Source organism: Crocuta crocuta, unplaced genomic scaffold, assembly GCF_008692635.1.
Source record: "Crocuta crocuta isolate KB4526 unplaced genomic scaffold, BGI_CrCroc_1.0 scaffold125, whole genome shotgun sequence".
NCBI classification, from domain to species: Eukaryota; Metazoa; Chordata; class Mammalia; order Carnivora; family Hyaenidae; genus Crocuta; species Crocuta crocuta.
This window is the reverse complement of record NW_027531143.1, coordinates 8,841,236-8,862,823: the sequence shown is the minus strand read 5'-3', so window position 1 is coordinate 8,862,823 and position 21,588 is coordinate 8,841,236. Positions and strand designations below refer to the sequence as shown.

General features: G+C 35.3%; 1 protein-coding gene across 1 annotated transcript in view; it reads left to right on the top strand.

Annotated features, from left to right (window-relative positions):
• The window catches only part of COL24A1 (collagen type XXIV alpha 1 chain), a 374,970-nt gene that overhangs the window by 209,811 nt on the left and 143,571 nt on the right, over positions 1-21,588 (top strand). Inside the window, exons 26-31 of the mRNA XM_077771041.1 lie at positions 5,567-5,620; positions 7,037-7,090; positions 8,373-8,426; positions 15,963-16,016; positions 16,300-16,344; positions 16,464-16,508. Of these exons, the coding sequence (XP_077627167.1) occupies positions 5,567-5,620; positions 7,037-7,090; positions 8,373-8,426; positions 15,963-16,016; positions 16,300-16,344; positions 16,464-16,508 (306 nt within the window). The remainder of the gene's footprint in view (positions 1-5,566; positions 5,621-7,036; positions 7,091-8,372; positions 8,427-15,962; positions 16,017-16,299; positions 16,345-16,463; positions 16,509-21,588) is intronic.

Sequence of the window (21,588 nt, the reverse complement as noted above, 5' to 3'; positions counted from 1 at the left end):
ATGGTCTAGATTTATGATTAGACCATATTTAAATCTACTTTATCAGAGCAAGCCCTCTAAAGGAAGCAGTTTTGAAAGAGAACAAGTTATAACTACCTGATCCAAGTCTTGGTCACAATCTCTTGTCTTCCACTTGGAATCCAGTATGCATTTATTCCTGGATGTTCCTGGCTATTATAATGGAAATTGTAATTTGCTTAAAGATTACTTGAAAATCATTACCTTGGGAGTGATTTTCCATGTTGAGTTTCAAATTTGGGAAAGTTTTTTTTAATGAAAAGTAATTCTTTACTTTAAACCTCCAAGGGCATTTAAATGTCTTTTTGGAATCTTATAATGGACTAGTAGATAATATACCAAAAACTTTGGCTCTTTGACTAAAACCAAACTTGCCAAATATAATTTGTAAACGTGATGGTCTAGTGCACTCTGTGAATGATTAAGTGGAACCAGGACTAGAAGTAAATTAAATAGTATTCCTGTTATTTCCACGTGAATTTCTTAAGTTTGACAAATAATATATTTTCACTATACCCAGTGAATATTTCTTACATATTAACTTACAAGTAAGTGAGTAGTTTATCTGGCACAACATTTACTAGGGGACAGTATCACAGGTACAGAAGCAATAGCAGTTCCTTAGCTTTCCTTTCTTAGAAGTACCTGAAACCAGCGGCTACTCCTTCCTTTTTTTTTTTCTTCAAATTTTTATTTCAATTGTAGTTAGTTAACATACAGTGCAGTATTGGTTTCAGGAATAGAATTCAGTGATTCATCACTTACATACAACAGCCAGTGCTCATTACAAGTGTCCTCCTGAGTACCCATCACCCATCTAGCTCATCTTCCACTTACCTCCTGCGCATCGACCCTCAGTCTGTTCTCTATTGTTGAGTCTCTTATAGTTTGTTTTCCTATCTCTTATTTTTCCTTCCCATATGTTCATCGGTTTTGTTTATAAATTCCACATTTAAGTGAAATCATGTGGCATTTGTCTTTCTCTGATTCACTTATTTCACTCTCTAGCTCCATCCACGTTGTCATAAATGGAAAGATTTCATTCCTTTAGATGGCTGAGTAACATTCCAACATACACACATGTTCTTTATCTATTCATCAGTCGATGAGTTGGTGGACATTTGGGCTCTTTCCATAGTTTGACTATTGTTGATAATGTTGCTATAAACATCGAGGTGCATGTACCCCTTCAAATCTGTATTTTTGTATCCTTTGGGATACAAATAGTATATATATATATACAAATAGGATATATACAAATAGTATATATATATATACAAATAGGATATAAATACCTAATAGTGCAATTGCTGAGTCATCGGGTAGTTCTATTTTTAGTTTTTTGAGGAACCTCCTTACTGTTCTCCAGAGTGGCTGCACCAGTTTCCATTTCACCAACTGTGCAAGAGGGTTCCCCTTTCTCTATCCCCTCACCAACATATGTTGTTTCTTGTTCATTTTAGCCATTCTGACAGGCGTGAGGTGGTATCTCATTGTGGTTTTGATTTGCATTTCCCTGATGATAAGTGATGTTGAGCATCTTTTAATATGTCTGTCAGGACATCTTTGGAAAAATGTCTATTCATACCTTCTGCCCATTTCTTTGCTGGATTGTTTTTTGGGAATTAAGTTTGATAAGTTCTTTATAGATTTTGGATACTAATCCTTAATTAGATATGCCATTTGCAAATATCTTCTCCCATTTCATAGGCTACCATTTACTTTTTTTGACTGTTTTCTTCATCATGCAGAAACTTTTTATTTTGATGAAATCTCAATAGTTCATGTTTGCTTTCATTTCTCTTGCCTCTAGCAAGGTGTCTACTAAGAAGTTACTATAGCCGAGATCAAAGAGGTTTCTCCCTGTGTTCTCTAGGATTTTGATTGTTTCCCATTTTACATTTAGGTCTTTAATTCATTTTGAATTTATTTTTGTGTATGGTGTGAGAAAGTAGTCCAATTTTATTCTTCTGCATGTTGCTGTCCAGTTTTCCCAACACCATTTATTGAAGAGACTATCTTTTTTTCCATTGAGTATTCATTACTGTTTTGTCAAAGATTAGTTGCTTATATAGTTGTGGGTCCATTTCTAGGTTTTCTATTCTGTTCCATTGACCTATGTGTCTGTTTCTGTGCCAGTACTGTACTGTCTTGATCACTACAGCTCTGTAATACAGCTTGAAGTCTGGAATTGTGATGCTTCCAGCTTTGCTTTTCTTTTTCAGGATTTCTTTAGATAGTGGAGGTCTTTTGTGGTTCCATACAAATTTTAGGATTGTTTGTTCTAGTTCTGTGAAAAATCCTGTTGGCGTTTGATAAGGATTGCATTAAATGTGTAGATTGCTTGGGGTCTTATAGACATTTTAACAATGTTCATTCTTCCGTCCATGAGCAAGGGATGTCTTTGTGTCATCTTCAATTTCTTTTGTAAGTGTTCTATAATTTTCATAGTACAGATCTTTTACCTCTTTGGTTAGGTTTATTCATAGGTACCTTACAGTTTTTTGGTGTAATTGTAAATGAGATCAATTCCTAGATATTTTTTCTGCTACTTTTTTATTGGTGTACAGAAATGCAACAGAGTTCTCTTTTAATTTTTAATTTTATTCATTTAGAGAGAGAGAGAGAATGCACGCATGCACGTGAGTTGGGGAGGGGCAGAGAGAGGGGGAGAAGGAGAATCCCAAGCAGGCTCTGTGTTGTCAGCACTGAGCCTCACATGGGGCTCAATCTCAAAAACCATGAAATCAAGACCTGAGCTGAAATAAAGAGTCAGACACTTAACTGGATGAGCCACAGGCACCCCAGGAAATGTAACAGATTTCTGTACATTGATTTTATATACTGTGACTTTGCTGAATTTATATACTAGTTCTAGCGATCTTTTGCTGGAGTCTTTTGGATTTTCTACAAGAGTATCATGTTGTCTGCAAATAGTGAAAGTTTGACATCTTCCTTGCTAAATTGGATGCCTTTTATTTCTTTTGTTGTCTGATTGCTAAGGCTAAGACTTCTGGTACTGAAATTTTTAAATTAGGTCAAAGTCAACATATCTAAAATTTATCAGTTTCAAACTGGTCTCTTCCCAATAATCTCATTTCTATTGGTGTGCCTTATAACTATCTCAATTCTTCCAGTCTTCTGAAATAAATAGAATGGAATCCATATTTACTTTCCCTTTTCCTACATTCTCTATAGAGTTTTTTTTTCCTTCCTTCTCTTAGAGTTTTTTCTACATAAGTCATATTTTCTAACAGTCATTCCAAAGCTACCCCCTCAGACATACTGTTAATATTTTATCTTAAATTTATCTCCTGTCATATGTACCCTACCCTTCCCTTAAATCCTCTAACCCATCGTAGGTACTATAAGAGGACTAATTTTGATGGATCATGATGAAACATGTTTGAAAAGCATCATTGGCCCCATATTGTTGACCCTATTAACTCCTCTGCTTCACTGTCAAGGTACTACATAATTTTAGCTTAATCAGTTCATCAAACAATTGTTCTAATATTCTCCCATATAAACCTTTCCCTCTCCTGTCCCATATATTACGTACTTTTCCTATTCCTATTCTTACTATTTTGTTGCTTTAGAGTATCCTCTCCCCTTCCCTCTATGCATTCAAAGCCAAACTATCGGACTGAAATTCTTTTCTTCTCCATAAAGTCTTCCCAGATTCCTTCCCAGAAATCCTTCCTGATTTCTTCTCTTCCTGGACTTAGAATAACCACCACACAATTTACAATTTAATTGTCTTCTAAATAATTCATCTTTGTTAATGTCATGTCTCCGAATACTTGAGAGTAGACTCTAAGTCAAATTTCTGTTATATCTCTCCAACTCTCATACATTAAAAGTGCTTAATAAACCTCCTTGACCTCAACTGCAGCAATTTCTTACTTGACACATCCCTAAAGGCAAGGGAATCAAGAGCAGAAATGAACTACTGGAACCTCATCAAGATAAAAAGCTGCATGACAAAGGAAACAATCAATAAAACTAATAGGCAACTGATGGAATGGGAAAAGGTAGTTGCAAATGACATATCAGATAAAGGGCTAGTATCCAATATCTATAAGGAACTCACCAAACTCCACATCCAAAAAACAAATAATCCAGTGAAGAAATGGGCAGAAGACATGAACAGACACTTCTCCAAAGAGGACTTCCAGATGGCCAACAAACACATGAAACGATGTTCAGTGTCCCTCATCATCAGGGAAATACAAATCAAAACCACACTGAGATACCACCTCACACTGGTCAGAGTGGCTAAAATGAACAAATCAGTATATTCTAGATGCTGGTGAGGATGTGGAGAAATGGGCACCCTTCTACACTGTTGGTGGGAATGTAAGCTGGTGCAGCCCCTCTGGAAAACAGTATGGAGGTTCCTCAAAAACTTAACAATCGAACTCCCCTATGACCCAGCAGTAGCACTGCTAGGAATTTACCCAAGGGATACAGAAATGCTGATGCATAGGGGCACATGTACCCCAATGTTCATAGCAGCACTCTCAACAATAGCCATAACTTGGAAAGAACCTAAGTGTCCATCAACTGATGAATGGATCAAGAAAATGTGGTTTATCTATACAATGGAATACTACATGGCAATGAAAAAGAATGAAATCTGGCCATGTGTAGCAACATGGATGGACCTTGAGGTGTTACGCTGAGTGAAATAAGTCAGGCAGAGAAGGACAAGATACCATATGTTTGCACATATAGGTGGATTAGGAGGAAGTTAACAGAGAACCATGGGGGGAAGAAGGGAAAAAATAGTTGGGGAGAGGGAGGGAGGCAAACCATGAGAGACTCTTGAATGCTGAGAACAAACTGAGGGCTGATGGGGGTGGGGAAAAGGAGATAGGGGTAATGGGCATGGAGGAGGGCATTTGTTGGGATCAACACTGGGTGTTATATGGAAACCAACTTGACAATAAACTATTTAAGAAAAAAAAGAAAGTGTTTAATATATGCTTATCGATTTTTATTAACAATATGACAAATACAAAATGAGGTAATTTCAAAAAATAAATATTTGTAATATTTTCACTCTGACTTAGTTTCTCCTGTGCAAAGTCAAATCTTCTGCACTAAGATTATGACAATCTTGAGAATTTTAATGAGTCGGTTTAATTACTTTAATCTGTTGTGGCATAGTTGATTATCCTGATCATACTTTAATTGTGGTAGGTGGACTACAGAAATAAAATTTTATTCAGTGGTTATAGAGATTAGTTAATTTTGACAATATTTTTGATACTTTTACTACTATTTTATGTCTCAGAATGGCAAGCATTTCTACTTACAAAGCAACAATACTTTTAGTATTTTATCCCATGAAATATATCTTATGGGGATTTTTATTTTATTACAAGTCTAGCTACTTGAAGGTAAAATACAAAATTTGTAAGTTAAAAAATATTGGCAATTAAGGTGAGATATACATCTAAGAAATGATTCTGACAATTTCTCTTAGCTCAATGATGACTGATTAGCTTGCCTTAATGTTTTTCTGTTTTCTTTGTTTTAAAAGGGAGAACGTGGAAATCCAGGTCCACTAGGTCCCCAGGGGGAAAAGGGTGTTATGGTAAGAGCTTAGGGATTTGAAATATATGTTTCCAAAGAACATAGTAATTCCAGAGGTGGAATTGCCTTGAATGGAATTTAAGTAAATGAAAATTTCTATTTTTTAGTATATTTCCATCAGAATTCTTTTTCCCTTACACAGTTTACCTTTCAAATGCTGATCGGCACTAACAAGCAGGCAAATCAGATGGCTCCGTCAAATAAGTCCATGAGTTTAAAAGAAAAATTAAACTGCCATAAATTAGCTGAAATGGATGAAAAAGAAAATTCAATTAGGATTCTACTTTTCTAACTTATAGTTTATATGACACATATCATCACTGCCTCTCTTCTATGAGTTTGTGGTCCTGATGTAATTCTTTGATATGTAAAAGATTGGGATCCGAATTCATCTTACTTTCTTGAACCTTTAAGGTAATAATAGCTGACTTATGTTATATATAGATTACAATTATTTAGTTTATTAAACAGTTTCTAAATATGATAGGAAATAGAAAAAAAATGAAAAGAATCTTGCTTTCCCAAAATATATCATCATAGATCTGGTGGCACGTAATACTGTGTACAAATTTATTTTACCTAAGTTATTCTTTAGTTTTAACTTCTATATTGTCAACAAAACACTATAAGATTATTTTTACCTTTGTCCAATTGCTTTCAAGTAAAATGTTTAATATACCCATTAGGTTAATCAATTTCAGGAATTATTGCTTACTAATACATTCTCTGAATTAGTATTAATACCATAAAGGGTGTGGTACCTCTAAAATTTGACAGGCTACAGTATTTCTACACATTCATATTCCTTAATTATAGAATTCCCTGGCCTCTGACAATGAACTGGTTTCATAACCTATATAACATAACGTATCTATTCATAGCATAACAAAACTTACAGAAGATAAGATGAATATTCTATTCACAGTAGATCATAATATGTGATTCTGGTTAGAAAAGTTCTTTCCTAGCCAAAGTGTTACTAATAAAAGGATACACAGCTTCCCTGGAAATATTTTTTATTTCTTTTTTTTAACGTTTATTTATTTTTGAGAGACAGAGAGAGACAGAGCACAAGCAGAGAAGGGGCAGAGAAGAGAGAAAGACACAGAATCTGAAGCAGGCTCCAGGCTCTGAGCTGTCAGCACAGAGCCTGACACGGAGCTCAAACCTACAAACTGCAAGATCATGGCCTGAGCCGAAGACAGCCACTTAACCAAATTAGTGCCCCAACATTTTTTTATTTCTGTTATCTAAGTGTGGAATATTTTCTATGGCCTTTTATATCTTGGATAGGAAAGAAAGATTTTATTACATTAACACCTTTTATTACTGTTTATAAATTACTGGTTTGTCTTCAATGAAAATAATCAGATATAACAGAGACTTTATATCTTTCATATTTTTACTCAAATTGTAGGGATATCCAGGTCCTCCTGGAGATCCAGGACCCATTGGTGCACTGGGATTACCTGTAAGTAGAGAAAAGACTTTATATTCCCTTCTAGAATATCTATTTAAATTTAACTGTATGATTTTAGTTATACTATATTTTTTGCTTTTATAAAAAATAAGTAATGTATAAATTGATGGAGGCTACTTCTCTCCCCAGTCAATGCAAAACACTCCAGAATATGTCATGGTATCTTAAACTTCCTCACCTCTACTTGCTATATTATTTATTGTTCACTTTTAATAATTAGGACAATTTTGTCATTTAAAACAAAAAGAAAATTAAAATTTCTTTTGAATGACCACATATAAGAAGACAGTTATCAAGCTGAGAAGTGAGCTTGAATAAACAAATCACAAACAAGCTCCAACATATTTTCCTCAGAAATTTGGAAATATTCTCAAATGACCTGATAAAAGTCATAGAAAATATACCTTTATTGACCAAAAATTGAGTTTTGAAAATACTCCGCTTGTGATATAGAGAAAGGTAATAAAATCATGTCTATAAAGAAATTAAGTTTGGCTTATCAAAATTTGACCATTATTTTCAATCTAAATATGAAAAAGATAAGCCTAATAATTACCTAAACAGAGCTATTATCAGAAATGATTTATGCTGTTTTGTGAAGCTCCTGTTTGGAAGAGAGGCCTGATTTTCCAGTACATTGATAGACATGTTACTGACTCCTAAAATTAGGAAGACTCATGGTGATTGACACGTTTGTCAATCTTTTTACTCACATAAGATGATAAATAAACCTAAGATTCTATAAAAGATCACTATTTTTATTGACCTAATGTTATATAAATAAATTTGTTTTCTAATTGAGTCTTTATTAGACTATTAAAAAATCATTGTAATTGACTTCGTAATAAATAATAACTTAATCTTCATTACAGTCTATTTGTGGCATATTAATTTGGTGCATTTTGTGACCTTTTCATGGGAACAGGAAAAAAAATCTATTTTTATGTGATAGGATTATCATAAATGTCTAGAATAATGAGGCAAAAATCCTGCCACAATAGTCACTGCTTTTTTGATGTACCAGCTGGCTTGACTGGCTAAATGGGTGTCTTTCCACTGTCACTCTGTACGTGTTCCTCTTGAAAACTACTTCGAATACTGAGGGGAGAATAGCAGAATATTGGGGGAGGAAAGTATGGCATTTATTTCATGAATAAAGCATGTTTTTAAGGAGAACAACCAATTGTATTTTAAGAATTCCCAAGGTCCTAACTACTATTTTGATAACATTCCTGTGAATTCCATAACTGATTTTTAATTTTTCAACATGTAGGGTCGTGTGGGGGCAAGAGGACCACCTGGGAGTCAAGGTCCTAAAGGCCAAAGAGTAAGTTCTCTAATGCAGGAAGTACATTAACCTCAAAAAAATGGCTTCATAGTTACAATGCGTTCAGCAAAAATAGCTCCATATCTTCTAGATTGTGCTTAGATATTGTTGGTGTTTTTCCCTTATTTTTGTTAGATTAGATGAATCCCCTACGTTAATTGAAGTGTGACTCATAATCATCTATACTGATAAAATCATGATTTCCCATCTTGTGTTTTACAAATTTTACTAATTCATGTAGAACCCTTCTTTCTTATTCTCACTTTCCAGCTCCATTCTTTGGGAGAATTATAAATGTGAAGATGTTTAAATAAATTATTTTTCTGCCCACAATAGACTTACATAGGAACATCCTGACAAAATAAGAACAATAGAAAATGGAATGAAGACACACACGGGATGGCTAAGAGTGTATTATTCATTGTAAATCAGGAGTGATAGAATCACCGTGGTTTAGTAATTATGCATAAGAATTAGAAATCTTTCGGGGCGCCTGGGTGGCTTAGTCGGTTAAGCGTCCGACTTTCGCTTAGGTCATGATCTCGCGGTTCGTGGGTTGGAGCCCCGCGTCGGGCTCTGTGCTGACTGCCAGCTCAGAGCCTGGAGCCTGTTTCAGTCTGTGACTCCCTCTCTCTCTGACCCTCCCCTGCTCACGCTGTCTCTCTCTCTCTCTCCTAGAAATAAATAAAAAAAAAACATTAAAAAAAAAAGGATTTAATGTTTAAGAGACACAAAGATTGAAAGATTTCTAATTCTTTTTTTTTTTAANCATATGTGTGTGTATATATATATACATATATATACATATATATATACATACTTGAGCATATATATTATTACTACTCAAAACTACCCAAAGAAGACTTGTAGTCTCAGATATTCTAGCTGAGAAAAAACAGAGCTCAGAGACTTTAAGTATATGGCCTGTAAGGGCACAGAGAGAAATAACAAAATCAGGATTCAATCTTAGTGTGTTTAACTCCCAAGCCTATGCTTATTAAGGAGTTTTTCTCCCTTGATAAACTTGAATATATGGGCTTTAACAATTCTCTTTCTCCCTTGACTTTACCTTAATTTTTAGAACTAGTGAAGAAAATACTTACAAATTCTAAAAACACGGTGTCCAACTAACAAAAGTTAAAAACAAAACAAAAATTGCATTTTCCAGTTGGCAAATGGGAGACAAGTATTATGAATGCCCAGTTGGAATCACTTTAGTTTCATGTCCTGTGTTTGAGGGGAGATTGATGAAAGAGAGCAAATTTGTCTTTATTATTATTTCTTTTCTCAAAAATATTTCTCTTACTGAGTTATAGATTTACAATCTATAAATAATCTTGATAGTCACATCTACTTTAGTCCAAATGATATTTAAAATCATAAAATAAAAAATGACAGTGGATGATCTGTATCCACACTGTCATTTAGTGGCCTATACCCTGCCAGCATTCAGTACTCGGTCAGGTCCAGTGTGTTTAGTCGACTTTGTTTTATTCAGAGTGAGAAATTCAACCAGTGTTGTGATAGTTGAAACAAAGCAGAATACTTTGCTGTGTTTTGCATGTTGTTAATAAATTAATTGAGGTCTTGTTGATTATCCAAGTAGAAGCCATGTATCTGAGCAAGATCTCCTCTGAACCACTTGTTTTATCTGCTAATTCACATGGAAAGTTCATTTTCTCATGGTTTTCTGACCTCCCCATGGCCTCTGAGGAGATTGTTACCCTTTCTGATTTGCCACTTTGTCAACTCTTACCTCCTCAACAGTCTGTTTTCCTCTTATCCTCCAAATACCTTTACTGATTCTCTCCCAGAATGGCTTCTCACAATTATTTAAAGTCTATTCAGTACTTACTAAACAAAGAATTCTTATTAGAAATGAAGGCTTAGTCTAGAATAAAAATACTACCTTTGGAGGAGAATATTTCAAGCAATTCATGAATATTGAAAATACGAAAAAGAACTGAAGACCAGAATATTTGAGAAAGAATATATTATTAGAAAGTTCCATTCTAGATGTCACCTACTATCTTCTTGTTTCTACTGTCTAGTTCTTTTTTATTTTTATTTTTTAACGTTTTATTTATTTCTGAGAGAGAGAGACCGCGTGAGCAGGGGAGGTTCAGAGAGAGAAGGAGATACAGAATCTGAAACAGGCTCCAGGCTCTGAGCTGGCTGTCTGCACAGAGCCCGATGTGGGGCTCAAAACCACCAACTGCGAGATCATGACCTGATCTGAAGTCAGATGCTTAACTGACTAAGCCACCCAGGCGCCCCTCTACTATCTTCTTATCAGTCTCTTCTCCACTGTGGATGTGATCTCAATTCTCTAGGTTCATCCTTCCCACTGGTTTTCTCTTGCAAAAATGAGGGAAGGAAGGGAGGGAGGGAGGGAGGGAGGAACAGTATATGTCTAACCCACTGAGACAAATGAAAAAAGTGTCTGGCTTAAAGTCCCTATGCTCCAGCTCTTCTCTGCCACAACAGCGACTGAGGCGGTTGATCTTCCCAGCACATTTGTAACCTCTTTGTGGCACACAACTGTGTCACAGTACACTGGAGAAGAAGCTGTGCCCAGGCACACTGACACTTAGATCACACAGAGAATTATTATTATAGAATTAGTGCCTTACTGTTTTGCCTGTGACTTATAAGCACATTATCATATGGCCATGTGAACATCATGAATAGGACACTCTCTTAGGGGTCTGCCTGCCCATCCATGTGCCATTCAACTATCTAACTATCTAACATTTACCGATTTCTTACAATTTGTCAAGTATTCTCCTTACACCATGGAGGACCCAATATTAACTGACTTTTGGATCTGGACCACATGGACCTTACTATTTAATTAGTTATAGCCTACTTTGCTTTTGAAATGTTGTACAGTACTGGTACTTTTCCAGAGGATAAGAAAAGTTCAGACAAGCAACAATATCTGCCATCCCAGAAGACAACCTAAACAATTTAGAATAATGAAAATTTGTCTAACCTGCTTTGTGAAGGTTGTATAATCCTGCTTCTTATATAGCTGGGGAAAAAAAAAAAAAAGCCGAATTGGTGGAAAGTGTCATTCTTATGGTTTGAGATTCTTAGGTGGGAGATTTGGCACAAATGTAAAGTATTATTATTTATCCTACATACTCTATACTTTTTTTCACCTGCCAAGTTTGGCTAAAGAATAGTTACTTAAGTATAGTAAAATAATTTAATATGCCAAAGCTAATATAATATATACAATCATATCCCCCACATAGACAACATAGCCTAGCAGATTCTCTCTACTGCAGTACCAGAAAGAAGGTGGATTAGCCTTTTTGGGTCACTGGGAATTAACACAACTTTAGTTGCTGCCCCTCATGCACACATGGAACTCAATGGGGCTAAGTAACTGATTCAGTGATGTCTCCCCAATGTAGACTTCTATGTCCTGTGTCCTGCTGCCCTCACAGAAGAGGTCACACACCAACCAAAGTTATCCTCTCTTTTCTTACCCATGGATTGGGTCTTTGATCTTTAGGCAACTTCAGATTTTGTACCCTTTGTCTGGAGGGTTGGTATAGAGGCATACAACTAAACAATTCTGTATTCTATGCTACTTAGGACTTAAATAGGGAGAAAAGATTGAAATGACTGTATTTGAAATAATATTTTCTATGCAAGATGTAGAATGTATATGACTGTAAAAATTCTGAATTGTGGTTTCTTCATGGAAATGGATACCATATTGGGAAACCAGCCATCAGCGTTTGTAATAAGGCTTGATGCTGGTCCTACCTGGAGTACATCAAGTGATGAAGAACCTCCTGTGTGATTTCTTCTCCTGGAAAAGTTCATAACAAGAGTAGAATGACTTTTTTCTCACAAAGTCATAGATAATATTAGGGTTTTTTTAAGGGAATGTTTTGTCCCAGCTGTATTAATCAAGAGCCAGAAAAGACTGCTAGACATAATTAGTTAGGCATCTGAGTAATCTAAAATTAATAGAGGGGTCAACCAAAAACAGATGGATGTGGTTAAAAGGAAATATAAACATACTGAATCCAAGTTACAAAGACATTTGTCCTGTGAATAAGGGTTGTTTCTTTAATTCATAGATACTTTAGCTTATTAAAATTGATTACAAGTCTTATAGAGATGGTCTTGTAATTCTTGTAAAAGCTTCCTACATAAACAAGTGTGCTGTTTATATCAGTGTTTTTAGTTAATCACAGTTTTCTAAATTGTAGGATTTATATGATTAGTGGTTTTATTTCCTATCATGTAATACTTATAGGATTATATTGATTATTCAGGAATTTTGTCAATTGTTTAAGATTAATATCTACAATTCAAGTACTTGCTATTTTATGAAACATGTTTAATTTATGTACTAAGCTTTCAGACTTTATTACAGTTTTCAGAACCTAATAATAGCCACTTATTGTAGCAAACTTCAACTTTTCTTTAAAAAGATAAAGATCAGATATTTTACTTAGCCAGCATACATTCTTCAAAAGATTTATAGATAATCAGATATTTTAAAGCAAGTATTAAAAAAATAACTTGGGGTGCCTGGATGGCTCAGTCAGTTAAGCATCCAACTGTGGCTCAGGTCGTTATCTTGCTGTTCGTATGTTCGAGCCCCACATCAGGCTCTGTGCTGACAGCTTGGAGCCTGGAGCCTGCTTTGGATTCTGTGTTTCCCTTTCTCTCTGCCCCTCCCCTGCTCACGTTCTCTTTCTCTCTCAAAAATAAATAAACTTTAAAAAAAATTAAATACCCCCTCTCTATCCAAGCCTCATTCTCTCTCTCCACTCAAGCAAACCTACACTTCCAGTTTGTTTGCTTTTAATGCTGTCCTCACTCTACTAATTATTTACTAACAAAATATCCAAGAAAGAGATTTCAGGTTGCAGAAGAGTTAAGTACCTAAATAACAGTGGATACATTTTCACTGTAGATTTTATTTCCTTTGTGTTTTTTGAATGTTGACAACTTGTTCCTTTTTTTTAATTCAACTCTAGTTGACATACATTGTTATATTAATTCCAGGTCTATTACATAGCAATTTAACAACTCTGTAGGTTATGCTATGCTCACCACAAGTTGCTACCATCTGTCACCAGACACACTCATTCCTTTTCATATTCCCTCAACCACCTTCTGTTATGACTCCAAAAAATGTTTCAAAGTGTTTTCTTACAGGGCAGAAAGAAGAGAATGTGCCTAGAAGGTGACAGAGAAAAAGAATCAGTACAGGCTGCTGAATTTTTAAGGTGAAGGTGATGATTGGAATAAGGTCCTGAGGAATCTTTGCACTTAAAACTTCAGAGTCATCCTTTAATAATTGCTCTTTTAAAAATTTTACTTAACTGTTAAACATTCCAAGCATGTCCCCACCTCAGGACCTTTGTAGTTGCTATTTCTTCTGCCAGAATGATCTTCCTCAAGTTATTTGCAAAGCCTGCAATCTCATCTCCATCAGGTGTCTACCCGTATATCATTTTAGAGAGACTTTTCAGATCACCTGCTAAAACAGGGCTTCCCATTTTGAATTCTCTCTAGTCTCTTGAGCTCTTTTATTTACTTCATTATACTTGACTATTTATTGTCATTTTATAGTTTAATTTTACATATTTATTTGGTTGCTTATGAATTTAGGAATGTGTCTCTTCTCTCTACCGTATCTTCTGTGCCTGAAACAGTGCGTGGCTTATAATAGACACTCAGCAAATGTTTGCTAAATGAGTAAAACACTTTCAAAGTCTCCTGTCTATTCAGTTGAGTCCATATTCCTCACCTTGACATTCAAGATTCTACACAATAAGACTGTAATTTAGGTTTACAGTCTTTTAGGGAAAAATAGGGCAGAAAAGGAAGTTAGGGACAAATTGTGGAGTACCTAAAATACAGATTGAGACTGAAGAGCTATTGAAGGGCTATGGCTTTAACTTTAGTATGGCCAGTGGAGCTATAGATCCTCCTGGAGTGTGAGCTTTCTCTCTAATCCCATGAATGTGCTTAAGAGTATCAGAGAATGGGGGCACCTGGGTGGCTCAGTCGGTTAAGTGTCCGACTTCGGCTCAGGTCATGATCACACAGTTAGTGGGTTCAAGCCCCGCATCAGGCTCTGTGCTGACAGCTAGCTCAGAACCTGGAGCCTACTTCAGATTCTATGTCTCCCTCGCTCTCTGACCCTCCCCTGCTCGCTCTCTCTCTCTCTCAGAAATAAATAAAAAACATTAAAATTTTTTTAAAAAAAGGGTATCAGAGAATGCAGTACCCTAAAAGTACTCAGGAAGAGAGAGAATCCTATTATACTAAGCAGTTTTTTAAGAACAGAAAGCTAAACCAAGCCCACCTAAGGTGTTCCTTCATATCAGCATGTTGTGGTCAGAAATTTGTATCACTACTCATCCAGTGCCTTCTCATTGCCTATTGACTTAAAAATAAACTGTTTCCAAAATTATTTCTTAGTAATTATTTCTTAGTATAGAAATACTAAGAAATACTACATGTAATCAATAGACCAACTAAACAACTTTTTTATTCTTAGGTATCTTCTTTCCTACCTCTGTACCCTGTTCTCATACTATCCCTCTGTCCAGAGTTCCTTCTAGAGCATGATCTCCAACTGTCAAAATGATATCTTTACTCCCTAAACAAAAATGTGAAAGTTCTCACCCTCTTTTGAGTCCTTTTAACCCTTAAAATACCTTCTATCTCCCTATATTATAATCAGTTGTATAATTTACCTTACCATTCTATAAGCTTCATGCAGGAGGAATTTTCTTACAGTTGTGTATCCCCATGACACTTAATGCCATCCCTTTTCCACAGAGATACTACAGCGTTGTCAGCATTACAGAACTGAGTTATTTCCTTTGAAAGGGACTTTAAGATCTTCTAAGGAGAGTTATAGTTTAGGGATCGAGACGTATACCGTCATTTAATTAGAGAGCAGCTCTTCACAGCTAATGACAGAATATTGATAGCAACTTAGCTGAGATTTAAATTTATATGAATATTGCCAGCTGTATTTTCTGTCCCTTTTCTGTACCCCCACCATCTCCAGTAACTACTGTCAAGCAGGTGCATAGCAGGCACAATGCAGTGCACCCTCATTTTCTAACAAAGAGAAGAATGCCATTCCCAAGATATAAAACTCAAGTAGACTGTAGGACTAATGAGCTTGTCACTTTTAAGTTAATGTACAGTTCTTAGAATTTACTGTGGCTAACTCCTGAGGGAACAAGATGAACGAAATAGTGAAATAACAAACCTGTATTATAACCACCTCCACAACTGAATCAGCTGTTTTCATGGTCCTATGATTTATTATTTGGCATTAAATCTTGAAAATACTGGCCTGATTGTCCCATACAAAGAGGTTCATCAATACAATTAGTGGTATTCTTTTCTGTGTTCATCGCACAGAAACAAATAGAAGGGGTTTGTCAAGAACATAGTGAGTTCACTTGTAAGGATGCGTGACGTTTAAAAAAAAAAGAATATTTAAAATTAACAAGAGGATTTTTTTTCCATCCCTAGGGACCAAGAGGCCCAGATGGTCTCTTAGGGGAACAAGGTATACAAGGTGCCAAGGTAAACACTGATTTTCTATTTTGCATGCAGTTAAGCTTTTTTAAGCCTATATATGTTCTACCGGATTTAAAACTGTTGTATTTCCTTACAAAAGTATGGTTCTGAATTTTCTCTTGGTATAAATATGAAACATAGAGTTTTTACTACACACAGAGAAATGTTTTCTTTTAAATATTGAACTATATACTTGATGTCTTATTTTCTTGTATGCAAGTGTATGCTAGCATGCGTAAGACCATAATTCACATTCATATTAATTCCTCTGGTATTGATACTTTGTTAGGGTGAAAAAGGAGATCAAGGAAAAAGAGGGCCTTATGGTCTTACTGTAAGTAGTCAAACATTTCACATTAAAGATGAGCATGTAAAATCTTCCCCGTTTTCTTGGTGTGTGATTAATATTTTGTGAGGGAGCTACTTGACCCGAGCTTTTCCTTCCTTATACAGGGTAAGACTGGAAACCCTGGAGAGAGAGGAGTTCAAGGGAAGCCGGTAAGTAATAAAGAATAATTAAGCAATCAATAAATTGTGTTCATTTTAGTCTCTGACACAACTATTGTCACTATTCCACATGTTAGACTAAGGGAATACCAGCTCTTTTCCTCCTTCAGTCCTTAGGGCAGTGTTTTACTTGAGCAAGTTACATACTCATTGTAGCCCTTAGGTTTACCTGTCTATAAACTGGTGGTGATAACTATTACTTTTACTTCAACCTTGGTATGATTAATTTTTCTCTAAAATCCATTTTAAAATGGTGTGATATTGTATAAATTAATGGAATATTGATAAAGCAACCATAACAAGAAACTCCTCTGAGGCTTCTTGCCTACTTTCATTTTAAGTCAAGCGTTCTTCAGACCCTTGGAATGTGGAGTTCTGTGTGCCATCATGCTTTGCCAGGGCACTGCTCTAAGAGTTTTTAATATTATCAACTGCTAAATAGTCTCCTACCATCAAAAAATCTTTTCAGAAACATACAGTTTTTTCCCTGAGTGGTAACAAGTTCTTTTTTTTATGGTCATAGCAAAGAAACAAGCAGGAGTTTGTCAACTAAAGAAGATCACAGGGTCTTCATTCACTAACTGAAGGGGAGAAATGTTAAAAACAAAAACAAAAACAAAAAGATATATAAATATGCACATGTACACACACATATATGTGATAGCACATATATATAAAATTTTGAGTGCATAAGCTTAATTTTATGAGCTTTCATACATTTCACACATTTCTGGTTTTCTTTAGAATCATAATTGTTATGATAATTATAATTTTAATAACATGTTGCTTTGTCATGTACCTGTATACTCACTTTAAAATTCTAAAATTAGATAATAATTTAAATGGATGGCAACTGAAGAGTCAGAAAAGGATAAGAGAAAATTTTTTTTCTTCTGTAACAATTGTCACGAATGTCTTTGCATTTTGTTCCTCTTTGAAATCTGCTGCCCCCTGCCTGTTGTTTCCTGTAATGGCATTTTATGTGACAGTGCTCAAATCTAAAACATCAAAAATCTAAAAGAGAAAAATGACTGTATTCAGGGAAAGAGCTTGTGTGTGACAGTGTTGAAGTCATCCCCAAAGAATATTCATTGAGTGTTAAGATTCATCATCTTGGTTTCTGTTATATCAATGCAAATGGTTATTTCTATAGATTCCTTCCATTTTGCTATACTGTATACAAAGTTAATATGTAGCAACGAATAGAGAAATTTGGAGCCCATTGAGTTCATTCTTTTCATAAAGAAATGAGGCCTAGAGAAATAAAGTTAATTACCCATTTTATATATTGTTGATATTCCTTAGAATTTTATTTTCATTTGCAGCCTATCAGTTATGCCTAGATAAATATGAAATGTGATGTTTGACTTCCTCAAACAAATAGAATACATTATAACCATTTTATAACCATAGCTTAAGTCAAGCAATTCATAGACTACTGGAAGAGTAAAATTACTTTAGGGGATGACATGGATTGGACATTAAATCATGAGTTTATTGTAGTTGTTGAGGTTTACATATCTCTATACCTATATTGTCTTCTTTTTTTAATTTTTTTTTAATGCTTTTTATTTATTTCTGAGAGAGAGAGCTACAGCATGAATAAGGGAGGGTCAGAGAGAGAGGGAGACACAGTTCGTGCACCCACGAACTATGAGATCATGACCTGAGCTGAAGTCGGACGCTTAATCGACTGAGCCACTCAGGTGCCCCTGTCTTCTTCTTGATTGAACAGAAATAGACTTGAGATCTTAGGGAAGCTAGGATCAATCAATCCGAGAAATCCAGATGGCCCCAAAGATTTTATTTGATCCTGCAGAGTATTCTCAATGTCTCTAGTCATTTATGCAACTGTCACAAGCAGGCAGTGCTGAAAAATAAAAAGGCATATTGAAGGTCAGACTGACCTTTGTTCTAGTACATGCTCATAATAGGTATATAGTTTGATTAAATTGTCCTAATTCTAAAGCCAGATATTCAATGAAAACTGGTAACAGATATAGTATTCTCTTTGTTGAGATAACTAGGAAAAGTACATTTGTTTATGGGCCAACACTATTTCCTATGCTTGCCTTCTATCCATGTGTAGATCTGACTCAGAGGGAGAATCAAGAGGAAGGGCCATGATCCATTGTGTTTCTGAGGTGGTAAAACCTGAGTAACTGCTTTTAGATTTCTAAATCTTATAAAAGTTATAACTATTGGGGCCCCTGGGTGGTTCAGTTAGTTGAGTGTCCGACTTTGGCTCAGGTCACGATCTTATGGTTCGTAGATTCAAGCCGTGCATCAGGCTTGACAGCACAGAGCCTGGAGCCTGCTTCACAGTCTATATCTTCTTCTCCCTCTGCCCCTCCCCTGCTCACGTTCTGTCTCTCTCTCTCTAAAATAAATAAACATTTAAAAATAACTATTTTTAATATTTTTTAATCGAGATATTCTTTTAGTTGACAGGCTATTAAATCTTCAACTGTTAGGGCTGTTAAATCTTCAGCTATCATTTTGTAATTCTGTTTCTCTTTTTAATTTTGTCAAATTTTGCTTTGTATATTTTGAAACGCTATTTTTAGAGTATTCACATTTCTAGTGTGGTAAATGGCTGCTGAAGTATCCGTCCAGTTCTTTTAGGCTTTGCTGGGCTGCTTGGTGTCTAACACATCAATACATACTTCAGATTCCTCCAAGAGATTTAAGCAGAGGTTACACTCAGAATCTGAAGCTCCTCCTCTCTGGCTTTCTCTTCTATCACTTCCCTGCAGCTATGGTCACTCCGTATTCTACCCTCTGGGTCTCTATGCCTGTAAGACTACAGGTGATCTGTTATGGAGAATTTTCCATGCGCACTTGAAAAGAATGTGTATTCTGNATAGCTTGCATTCCTGCTAAAAGCATATTTTTAAAAAAATCAGACACTCACTTAGTGAAATGCCTTTCTTCTATATGTAGACCTCTCCACTCTAATTTTTGCTTATTTTGGGGTCTTTCTCCAATGTTTTTTAAAAATATTCTGGCCTGCATTTATAGTTATATCTGTATAAGTTGGTTTGATAGGAGCTATTTGGCCAATATTGGAAGCGGAAACTCTTAACAGTTCTTCTTCAAGTAGTTTTCTCTGAAGTAACTCAGAATACTTGAGAAGCGTTTCATAATCTTCAAAAAACAAAGAGTAATTCTTTCTCCCTTTTCAGATAATGAGGCACATAGTTTTGTAATCCTACAGTGAAATAACATTCATGTGCTCCCTTGCTTATTCTCATAAAAGGGCTTTTAGGATGATCTATATGTTTACTGAAAATAGAAGAGGCGTTGAATGTTTGATTTCTTGTTGAAATGAGTAAAATGAAGTATCGTGGATGAACATGGCATTGGAGTCAGACATTGGAAGTCAAATAGTGGTTCTGCCACTTACTAGCTGGTTTTGGCCTTATACAAATTATTTAACATCTCTGAGTCTCAGTTTTCCTATCTTTAAAATGAGATACTTTTTATAGTCATATCAAATGATGTTCATTATGTATTTGGCATAGGCTCTCAATACATAGCAACTGTATACTCATTCTCCTGGTCATTATTGTAATTGCTGGGTTGAAGTAGTGAAGCAAGAAGTTCTATTATAAAGAATATATTTTCAGTAATATCTCATAGCCTTGAAGTGAATTTTTATTTTGTACTAGCTTATGCTTTACTTCTCTGTCTCTAATAAAAATAAGTAGAATCCATAACTTTGCCAAACAGCCTTTATGCACCATTAACATCATTAAAAGTATACATTAAGCTTGATATTGTATACAGACATACTTCACAAAGCAAAGCAAATTAGGTAGATATTATTCAAGGTTCTGAACTTTTGTTGTGTGTGTCAGTTGGTATACCAGGCATGAAGGGAACCCTTATATTGATCCTGTCTCAGTTTTGGAACCTGGAGTTTGGAATTTGGGCAGCATATAATTTTCATGACTTAAATAGGGCCTTAGTCGGATGTGAGTCTATGATTTTACATATCTTCCTTTCCTTAACCAGAGAATCATACACGACTAAATATCGCATTAATGGCTACAACTTAGAAACTTTGTGTTGCTAGGAATTCTTAATCTTTACATCCAATTTAATGTCATAGTTTTCTTAGCTTTTAGTTTTAATATCAAATGGTGATTGTGATCCACTGTATATTTGCCAACCTTCCCAAGGTCAGTAATGTAGAACAGGCAAATTGCAAATAGACAAGGGCAGGATTTTCTATATCATTTATAGTATCTGGCGCACAGTACATGCTCCATAAATCTTTAAATAGAAGGATCAAAGAAGACCTGGAATACTGTTTAGTTTTACATACTATTTTAGAATGTACCTCCACTTCTGAGACTCACTTTAATGGTACATGGATGACATGGTTTAAACATAGGGGAAAATAAAGGATATTAGGTCAATTTAGACATTTCTGGTTATCTAGGTTCTGAGACTCCTTTGCCTTACAGTCTTAAGGGGCGTAAGTTATACTAACTAACATATCACANTGCAAATATCTTCTCCCATTCTATAGATTGCCTTTTAGTTTTGTTGATTGTTTCCCTTGCTGTACAGAAGCTTTTTATTTTTATGAAATCCCAATAGTTTGTTTTTGCTTTTATTTCCCTTGCCTCAGNTAAAGGTACAAAATCTAAGTTTAAAGTAATTCTGAATAATTATTTGTCACTGTATATGAGTGGGGATTAAGTATGAGAATATAGATAGATATAAGGAACTCCTACAATTCAACAACAAAAAACAACTTGATGAAAACATGAGCAAAAGGCCTTGAATAGACGTTGCTCCAAAAGAGATATACAAATGGCCAATAAACACATGAAAAGATGCTCAATATCACTAGTCATTAGAGAATTGCAAATCACAACCACAATGAGACACCACTTGTCACCCATTAAGATAACTGTTACTAAAGGAAAAAACAAAACACATTTGCATAGAAAGTGACTAGTGTTGGCAAAGATGTAGGAAAATTGGAGCCCGTGTGTGTTGCTGGCAGGAATGTAAAATGGTGTGGTTGCTATGGAAAACAGTTTGGTGGTTCCTCAAA